The sequence below is a fragment of the Rhinopithecus bieti genome, unplaced genomic scaffold, assembly GCF_001698545.2.
Source record: "Rhinopithecus bieti isolate Rb0 unplaced genomic scaffold, ASM169854v2 scaffold_8760, whole genome shotgun sequence".
Classification (NCBI taxonomy): Eukaryota; Metazoa; Chordata; class Mammalia; order Primates; family Cercopithecidae; genus Rhinopithecus; species Rhinopithecus bieti.
The window spans coordinates 669,956-680,422 of record NW_016806225.1 but is presented as its reverse complement, the minus strand read 5'-3'; the positions used below and the strand labels follow the sequence as shown (position 1 = coordinate 680,422).

The window sequence follows — 10,467 nt, the reverse complement described above, 5'->3', positions numbered from 1 at the left end:
GTTCACAGAGGGAAAATCGAACGCTCTCAGAAGTGAAAAGATGGTCAGCCTCACTCATGGTAAGTTAAAATAGAGACTATTTTAAAAGCCTACCTTATTGAAAACAGGCAAAGGACATGAAGAGTTCGGGCAAAGGATATGAAGGGTTTGTTCACAGAGGAAAAAATCTAAGGCTCTCAGAAGTGAAAAGATGGTCAGCCTCACTCATGGTAAGTTAAAACAGTAATGTTTTAAAATCTACCTTATTGATAAAGGTAAACCTTTAATGACTGAGCTGGGGAGGATATGAAGAAACAGGAGAATAGGCATATGCTCATACATTCCTGGTAGCACTATAAATAAATTGTCTTTATGGAGGCAATTTGCCAATATTTTAAGTCTACAAATGCATATACTCTGTGACTCAGCAATTTTACTTTTGGGTATTTATTCTTTAGATAAACTCTCATTCATGCAAAATGACATATATCCCAGATTGTGCACTATGGCATTACATGTATTCTTAAAAGTTGGAAGCAATCAAAATGTCCACCAAAAGAGACTAAGTAAAGAAATTACAGTCCAGTCTTGCAATGGAAAGCTAGGCAGCCATTAAAAAAAACAAGGAAGCTTTTTTAAGAATCAACTGATTCATAATAATTTAAAAGATGTCATTAAGTAAATAAAGCAAATTGCAGAATAGTCGGTATAATAAGCAACTACTTGTGCAAAACAAGGTGGGGAATGTGTATGGGTATGTAGCTTATAATGTATGCTTATACCTGCATAGGATGTCACTGGAAATCCACCCAAAAAATGGTGACACTGGTTTTCTCCAAAGAGGAAAATGAGGGGCTAGGGGAAGTATGGAGTATCTTTTATGAATCTTGGATTTCAAGCGATGTGAATACATCATTCTTTTGAAAACATTAATTAAAATTTTAATTAATGGGTTATTATTAACCACAAATAAATGGCTATGACAATTCAGTAAATTCGTCTCTATTTAAAATTATCTACCAATCAAAATGCTTGAAAATGTACATCAGCACTAAATTTATAACTAAATGTGTAATACATTAGGATATAAAACCAATGAAGGGCGGGCGCGGTGGCTCAAGCCTGTAATCCCAGCACTTTGGGAGGCCGAGACGGGCAGATCACGAGATCAGGAGATCGAGACCATCCCGGCAAACAAGGTGAAACCCCGTCTCTACTAAAAAAATACAAAAAAACTAGCCAGGTGAGGTGGCGGGCACCTGTAATCCCAGCTACTTGGGAGGCTGAGGCAGGAGAATGGCGTAAATCCGGGAGGCGGAGCTTGCAGTGAGCTGAGATCCGGCCACTGCACTCCAGCCTGGGCGACAGAGCAAGCCTCCGTCTCAAAAAAAAAAAAAAAAAAAAAAACCATGAAATGGCAGTTTTGTAAATTTTGAGCAATTTTAGTAGAAAAAGAGGATCAAATGGATGGCCTAGTTTCAGAGGGGGGAAACTGTTGATTAAATGGAATAAAATAGTAGTTGGGTCTGAAAAGTTGGCAGTTTTATATTTGTCTAATTAGGAAAAAATGCATTAATGAAAGACAGTGAGGTCTTTGGATAAACTGAAAATACGCAGTATGGGAAGATCAAACTTCTGCAATCAAAGATTAGGAGATAGGAGATTGAGTTTACGAAGCCATATGAGTCCTATCGGACTAGAGGCCCCAATGTCACACTCTACTGTGAGTTTTGAGAGCAGAGAGGGTGTCCCCACCTCATCTAGAATAGCCCCTTACCCGTCTGTGGTGGTGGTGCGCAAAAACAACAGAATCCCTGACAGGTGAGGACGCCAAACTCCCCTCTGGCCACAGGGCAACCTGAGCACACAGGGCCATTCTGTAAGGTCTGCTGTGAGTCCCTCTTCTCTGAACCCCGAATAATCCAGAGATTTAACCACATGCTGAGGTTTCCATAGTTAATCATGAAACAGAACTTGGCTGCAGAGTCCAGATGAGTGGACCCCAAATGAGGGACAAGATCTAGTATCCATGGACGGCCACTATATTGTAGTGGCTTTGCATGTTAGCCCTCTGAATCTTCGTAACACTCTAAAGCAGGAAATGATCATAATCTGCATTTTACTGATAGGGCCTGGCCCCAAAGTACAAGCTCTTTCCCCTACAGGAGACCATACAGTGCAGTGACTGGTACAGGCTGGGGCCAGACCACCAGCCTGTGTGACCCTGGACAGATTACTTAACCTCTCAGTATCCCAGTTTACTCCTCAGTAAACAGAGGATGGTAATAGTTCTACCTCATAGGGTTGTGTGAGGATTAAATAACTGAAAACATGTAAAGCACTTAAAACAGTTCCTGGCACAGAGGAAGTGTCCGTTATTATGAGTTCACAATGTTTAAATGCCCTTCATTTATGTCCACTCCATCTCCTTCCATCCCAATTAATGGCCTATCATTGGGTAGGGCACACTCTTTGAGGTCGGAGATGAAGAGACAATGGCGCCCTTATTCTTGAGTGGATTAAGATAAAAAAGGACAATGAGACATTATCTTAGTATAGCCTTGCCCTGAAGGAAATGTTTCTTATATATAGGAACTGTCTCTGACAGACCTCAAAAAAGCCCGGGTATTCACCTGTGATTGGCCCCTTGGTGGGGTTGTAACTGTCTCCTACGGCTTTGTGAGGCTGCAGTGTGGTTCCTGCTTCTCAGGAGCGATCATGACTTGTGGTCTGGGCTGCTCAAACCTCATATTGACTCTTCCTGGTCTAAAGGTACTTGCTCAACTAAGATATTTCGGTTCACAGCAACAAAAAATAAGACTTAAAGCTTTCCATTGTGATGCTGTGTGTGACACCTCCTTGACTTCTTTCCTACTGCAGCTACTAACAACAAAATGCCCCAGTCTGCAGTGCCCTGAACACTCCAAAGAATTTTCACAGCTGGTATTTTATTTAACTGCTCCACAGTTCTGTGAGGGAAGGCAGAGCAAATATTATCTTTGCTTGACGGATGAGGAAAATTAAGCTCTTGGTTTATCTTGCCCACAGTCACACACAAATAGAGGCAGAGTGGAAGTAGGTATGAGGGCTTCTGGAATGTTGGCTCTAGGTCAAGACTGCTATTATACATTCTCCAATAAGGACACAAACAGACAAGCTTAGGGAGGCAAAGTCTTCCTCACTCTCTGCTAAACTTAGGAGATGCTCCAGCATAGCACCGACCACATATTGTGAAAATACCAAATGTACAGGTTAAAGTAAGAAAGCTCCCTAGGGCACAAGTCCTACCTCATTTTCCCAAGGTAGCTCTGGTGCCTGGCACAATGCCCTGGCACACAGCAGGCATCCACTTGCCATAGTAGGTGGTAAGAATGAGCAAGATGATATGGCAGAGTAGGCCAGTGACTCAGGTAACATAAGCGGGGAGTCTCAGCCTGACCCACAGGGTCCACTGGCAGCGACTTCCCTCTCCCCTTGCAGAGTGTTGGCTACACAGGGCTATTGAGACCATCAGCAAATATCTAAAAGCCCAACAAGTTTTCAAACACCTTGGCTTCTTCTGCAGAGCATTGTTTCAGCTAGGATAGGGAACTACCCAAAGAGACAACGTCTTAACAGCAGGAAAAGTGTCAGGAAAGCCCTGAGTTCAAAAAAAAAAAAAAAAAAGTTTGCACTCCAAAGAATTTCTGGACTCCGACTCCGATTCTGTCTCAATTTAATATTTGAGTACAGGAATTTGACCAGAGGAGTGGTAACTTCAAGAAACCAAAGCAAACTCCATTCACTGGCCTACAATCTTTTAGACAAGTCTTTCTCCCTGGGGTCAGGCAGCCAGGAATGTCTAACCTTTATTATGATTCCTAAGGCTTCTAGGTTAATTGTCCCTCTCCTCCTCCCATCTTCTCCCTCATTACCCTTAATATGAGTCCTTGAAATAAAGACCTACAGGTTCATATTTAGATAAGTCACTGTTAAGGATCATCTTTCCCAATAAAAAGTTTAATCCCAGGTTACACGGTGGACCAATGTTAAGTAGCTTAGGTATTACCTTTAATACCACATTCATCTATTTTATAGAAAGTTATGATCCTCATCAAGAATTATGGGTGAGATATTAACTAAAGGAAAAGAAAGGTGATTTTAAAGTTCTTATTGAATCAATGATTTCATGCATTCCATTCATTCAGCATTTACTGGATGTCTATCCTGGGATGATTAAGATTACTGGCCTCAAGAAGCTGACACAGAAACAAATATTATGACATGTGAGATACAATAATAAGTATTTGGAAGGACATAAACATTTCTTCCTCTGTGCTTCTTGGAACAATTGAGAAAGGTATCTTGGAGGGGAACCATCCAAATGGATTGTGAAGGACGCCAAAGGTGGCATCATGTGTGGGCAGGAGGTGGCGGGAGGTGCCTTCCAGTCTGAGAGATGGCAGCCCTGCCTATGTGTGGGACATGTAAGCTGTCAGGGCATGTTGGGTGTTGGCTGTTGGGTGTGCTGTGTATGGAGGGAGGGAAACAGGTGGGAAAGTAGACTTACTCCATTACAAAGGACCCCGGAGTCCAGCTAGTACTTTCTTATAGGTGACAGGCATCTACTGAAATACCAATGTCAACTAGCTTTGGTGTTATCTTTCATACCATACCAATTTCATTTTATGGAAAGTCACAATCCTTGTGAAGAATTACAGCTAAGTTATCAATTAAAGCAGGAGAAAGGTGATATGTTTTAAAGTATTTATTGGCTAAAGGAGAATTTTAAACAGGGAAAGATGGGACCATGATTTTGTCTAAAAAGATTACAGGGGCAGCACTAGAGGGAGGGGGAGCCAGGGCCTGGGAGTCAGCTATCCCAAAGGGTTGGGAGTTTGCTGAGCAAAGGCTTGGGAATGGAAAGAGAACAGTCCCGAAAGCTGTAAAGGCCCAATCAGACCTGCTGAAGATAAACCAGATGGTGAACTCCAGGTTGGGAGAAACCTAGGCTAGAGGCAACGAGGACTATGAACTGTTGAATTGAATTAAATGGGATGCCAGGGCTGAGGAAGCAGTGCAGGCTGACTGGACTAGTCCTGGTTTTGGGATTAGTTAAGGCTGAAAAACTGTAACTTCTCTACAGAAATCTGGGGCAATAGGAATGATGTCACAAGATAAATTGTGTTCCATCTGGTAATAGAACTACATCTAAAATGCTAAACACAGTTTATTCACAACAGATGAACTTGAATTAAGGCTGCTTACTAAAGAGGAGTCTGAAAGGCAGCAGTTCCTAGGTATATAATCTCTGTGAGCTGAGGCATCATCTAAGCCAAATAAATATTTAAGTCACCCAAGTACCCATTCACTGCAGAAGACCCCAAAGAAATATATGGCATATTTCCCCCCCTTTAATAAATTAGAAATTGTATTATGGACATAAAACTCTGGAAATAAGTATAAGAAAAAATATAAAACATTAAATTCAATAAAAATTTTAATTCAAATAGTAACCAGGGAAAAGAAATGTTAACAATCATTGATAACTGGACCTCAGGTGCAGCCTGACACAATGCTCACCTCCAGGGCTGGTTTAATCCTAGCCCATAATGGCTAGTTAGCACTTAACATTGCTAGTGTCAGGGAACAAGGGCATGCAGGGCTTTTGTTGCTGGGAGAGAAGGAACATGATGTATACAAACGAAACAGGATCAAAACAACTCAATCAGCAGTATCAGGGGACATTTTCTACTGGCAATTTATGTGGTCAAGAGGGAAAGAACAGGGAAGGCTAGCAAGTATCCATAAGCAATGCAATACAGGTGGCCAGAAGTATGCCCCAATGATATGATGGTGAACTGGAGTTCCAAAGCCAATAAGGGAAATTAAGTAAAAGTCATTATTAACAAATCAATCAATCAATCAATCAATCAATCAGTCTGTCTGTCCATTTCCCTGTCCTTGTCTGTCTCCTTAGTTCTAAATCAAGGAGAAATGAAGCATAGACAAATTGATGATCACTTAAGTACACAAATCCGCAGAAAGGCAATCTCCTCTAGGTAAGTAACCATTTTTGTTGGACAAGTGCTAACAAAGGCTGATTCTACTGTTTAATGGCAGATGCCTCTTAAGGAGAGGTGGGCTTCTTTGAATGTGAATTAATAGATTCTGGTGTTTTCTAAATCTAAAGCTTGAGTTTTTCAAACTAAAGGCATTCAGTATTTCCAAGTTTACCAACATCTGAATGCAGAGTAAATATGAGGGTATCTTAAAGGTAATTATTATACTCTGAGCTTGAGACAAAAGTTTTCCTTGCCCTACTTTGGCTAACAAACTTCTAAGACATATGCATAAGCATTTATTTATAAAAATACTATTTATGTTTTAATAGAGATGGGGTCTTGCTGTGTTAGCCAGGTTGATCTTGGACTCTTGGCCTCAAGCAGTCCTCCCACCTTGGCTTCCCAAAGTGCTAGGATTACCGGTGTAAGCCATTGTGCCCAGCCTACTTATTCTAAAATGTGGGAAAATAAGTTTTTGGTTTTCTTTTGAGACAGAGTCTCACTCTGTTGAGTGAGTAGGGTGGAGGCTGGAGTGTGGTGGCATGATCACAGCTCACTGCAACCTCTGCCTCCTAGGCTCAGGTGATCCTCTTACCTCAGCCTCCAGGTGCATGCCACCACGCCCAGCTAATTTTTGTTTTGTTTTGTTTTGTTTGTAGAGATAGGGTTTCACCATGTTGCCCAGGCTAGAAATGACCTTTTTCAAATAGGAAAATGATTAGGTAGTATCTAACTTTACTTTTAATGATGGTGATAAAGACACGAGATTTAAACACTATGGTTTAACAGGGAATTGGTCTAAGGGCCATCTAACAAAAGAACTACTCGACAAATCCACACTTGTCTCAGACTTCAGTGCAAGGTATCTAATCCTCTGTAATCTTTAATTCTTGCTGGATCTCTGAAGCATGAGACAGTACCCAAGCACTGTTTCTCACATACTCGTTATATGACATCCCAAAAGTATCCTATCTCCTTGTTCTCTTAGACAACCAGTCTTTGCAAAACAAACTTTAAGACATATTTTTTTAAGTTTTACTGAAAGAATTGCACTGAACAATTGTCCAACTAAAATCCTTATAAAATAAATATAAGGTACTGGAGTTAATCATTACAAAAGAGCACAGGATAAATTCTCATTTAAGAAGTCGTTACTTTCCATCTTTATGGAGGAAGATAGAGCTATCATTGTAATGCCCCACTTAAGAGTGACAAATCATTACAAAAAATGAGTAAGATTTAGTAAGTACTAATTCTATTAATGGTGCTTATGATTTCATATAAAGTGAAACTTGTTATTAATTCATTATGTGATTTCTGTCTCTTTATGAAATTAGTGGAAGAAATAAAATTGTTAACATTTTTGGACGAAGCCACAGTCTGAGGTTCAGATTATGGTTCTTCTATTATTTTGGACAAGCTGTTAAAATTCATATTCAATTCTTATACTTTTACTGCTGCAATTTATTGACTGCCTTGACAGAATATGATGTAAAAAGAAATTTCAGAAGAATGTGACTTTTATATCAGAATAGAGGAAGAGAAATCTATTTAAGGACCTAGAATCATTATTTAAAACAAAATACCATAATTATTTTTCTAATTTCCAGAGAAACTCCCTCACTAATTTCATTATTTCAAACCCACACATAAGATGAAGTTAAACTGAAGCTAACATGAAACAGGTATGTATGTTACCTAATGTCCATTTTTCCAATGCTTTTATCCTTCTCAATTACAGAGCATACGACATCCTCATTCAATAACAAATATAACTTAGAAGACAGTAGCATACAATGAAATAACATTATAATAACCACTAATGTTTATTAAGCACTTAATACTTCCCATGCACTGAGCTAAACACAGATTATCTAAAAAGATGAACTTAATCCTCATGACAGATAATCCTGACAGATTAATGTATTGATATTTTCATTTTACACATAGATAAGGAAACTGAGGCCTAGCAAAAGTATGTGGCCACACAGCTATTAAGAGATAAAATCAGGCAACATAATGAAGTATTTGAAAGTAACCATAGTTAGGGACATGACTAATTTCTCTCCAAAGCTAGAAATATGTCTGGTCATGTACTGTGGAAAGGTCTAGTCTTATCCTGCTGCATAGCCTTAGCAGATTTTATAGTAATAGTGGCAAGATCCCTCAATATTAAAAAGTAAGTAATTGTTAAGCTTTATACCTTTAGGTAGATTGTCTCAAAAGGATAAATACTTACATAACAAGAACCAAGAGTCAAGTGAATCCCAGAGGTAAGGAAAAAGTGTGATGTGGGAGGATACTAGTTTTATGAGGATTTGAAAAACTGCAGTTATTCCCAAGGGAGGCACCACCAGCACTTGTGCATGTGTACGCAAACGACTGTGTAGAAGACAATTCACTTTATGTTGTACAGCGCTGTCACATATGTCACAATACATTTAGTATCCTTTAACTGTTCCCCCTCCCAAATACTAGAAGTTCTCTCAATCCCTGTGACTACCCAATATATGTATATATCCCTGCACATGTTCTGCTGACCCTGACAAAGAACCTTGATTGCTGGATAAAATTGCTGGGAGAGAAGTAACTGACATGAATTGTACATTGTGCTCCAGGGACTCTGCTAAACGCATTCACACACATTCATTTAATTTTCATAACCCTATATAAGTGGATATTTCATCCCCATTTTACAAGTGTGGCCCCTAAGGCTCAGAGCAAGGTTATGCAACTTAACTAAGGACACACAGCCAGGTTTGAAAACAACAGTATGGCTCAAAAACTACACTACTCTAAGTTGGCCTTTTAAGCCATAATGGTGAGGGAGGCGTGACTTCCCTTTCTTTAAAGAGGTTCATTCAGAAAGTATAAATCCTTCTAAGTAGGAACCGCGGTGTGTACCTCCTTATGAACCAAGGATGAATTAGTTCCCTAGGTTAGGAATAAGGGGCCACAGGCGCAGTGCCACAGAGTTACATGAGGTGTGTTCAAGATTCGGGCTGGGCAGCTCCTCTGAACAGGTATATATTAGAATGTGTGTGTATGTTTTCCGGGGAATAATAGAGATGTGTTATGCTGTGTGAGGTTTATGTGTTTCATTTAACACACAGCAGTTAGTATACACCAGGCACCATTAAAATTGCTGGACAGGATCACATTTCAGCACGTATGTTAGGAAATGAGTGAGCAGGGTATGCACTGCGTGATGTGTGGCGGGCTGGTGTCTGTGCAGTCATGTACCCAGATGATGGGTATTGGGCTGTGCTGGAAAGGAAAGGTCCGCTGTGATGTGTGTGTTTAGAGTGGCAGTTTGTGCCATGGTACAGATGGTAGTGTTTGAGGCTGGGGGAAGGGTTATGCTGGATGGATGACTTGTGTGCAATGCATACGGGAAGTGCTGCACAGGAAAGACCGTGTATGTAGCACACATGTGCATTTTTTATGTGTTACGGATAGTGCCGAATACCGGAGTTCCTCAGGAAGGGATCTAGGCTGTGTCCTGGGCCTGTGTATGGTGCCTGTAGGCGCTGTGGATTGGAGTGCTTTATATGTGTAGCGGTGTGTGCTGAAAGTGGTGCATACGAGATGATTCATGCGGTGTGCTGGGTAGGGACGGGGGCTGGAACGGTGCAGAGGAGGGGCCCGCGTCGTGATGTTGTGTGGAGCGATGCTGAGTGCGGTGGGTGGGGGGGGTGATCGTGCTAGGTGACTCGCGTGCGTTCACCGTGTAACCGGAGGTGCTGTATGGAGAAGGGGCACTGAGGGGTGGGGGAGCAGGCTAGCGTACTGTGAGACACCGGGCGGGCGGAGGGGCTGCGTGGGCGGCGGGCTGCCAATACGTGTGAGTGGAGCAGCCAGCCCGCTTCCTCACCCAAAGCCATGCCGGGCCACCCTCCCCGCCACCCTGCCTCCCGCCTCTTGCCTAGCCCTTGGACGCGCCCCCGGCGCGGCCGGGCCGCCCCACCTGGTAAAGGCGAAGTACATGAGGCTGACGATGGTGAAGCTGAGCAGGGTGATGGTATGCGGCCGGTAGAAGAAGTCAATGGTGATGTCCTCCACTTGCTGCTCGTTGATCATCCGGAAATGCATTTTGTAATTCACATCATCCTTGCTTAGGGTCCGGCTCCCCACGCAGGACGCCATGGCCCGCCTCCCCGTCCTGCCGCGGTGGCGGCGGCCCCAGCCCGCGGAGGCCGGGACCCCGGGGGTGACTAGCCACAGTGGGCTAATAGCCGGACGGCCAAGCCGGGTCTGGCGCCCAGCAAAGGCTGGGAGCGGAGGGAAGGACAGGAGCGAGAGGGCGGGGTCGCGGCGCCGCCACCGCGGCCTGGGGTAGGGGGCGCCGCCGGCCGTCCCCACGCTGTCATCCTGGCTGAGGCATCTCTACGCACTCGAGAAGCCTCAGACTCCAAGTCCACAGGACTTCAAGGGAGTAGCAAGC

The 10,467-nt window shown here is 42.5% G+C and overlaps 1 protein-coding gene and 1 long non-coding RNA gene across 2 annotated transcripts in view; one reads left to right on the top strand and one right to left on the bottom strand.

Annotated features, from left to right (window-relative positions):
* PTDSS1 (phosphatidylserine synthase 1) overlaps positions 1-10,318 on the bottom strand; it is a 73,920-nt gene extending 63,602 nt beyond the window's left edge. The window contains exon 1 of the mRNA XM_017875286.1: positions 9,991-10,318. Coding sequence (XP_017730775.1) covers positions 9,991-10,169 — 179 coding nt within the window. The 5' untranslated portion in view covers positions 10,170-10,318. The remainder of the gene's footprint in view (positions 1-9,990) is intronic.
* LOC108531704 (uncharacterized) lies at positions 4,225-7,699 on the top strand. Its single transcript, XR_001886247.1, has 3 exons — positions 4,225-4,318; positions 5,939-6,020; positions 7,634-7,699. It is a non-coding gene; the product is annotated as an uncharacterized LOC108531704 (long non-coding RNA).
* Positions 10,319-10,467: the final 149 nt, after the last annotated feature.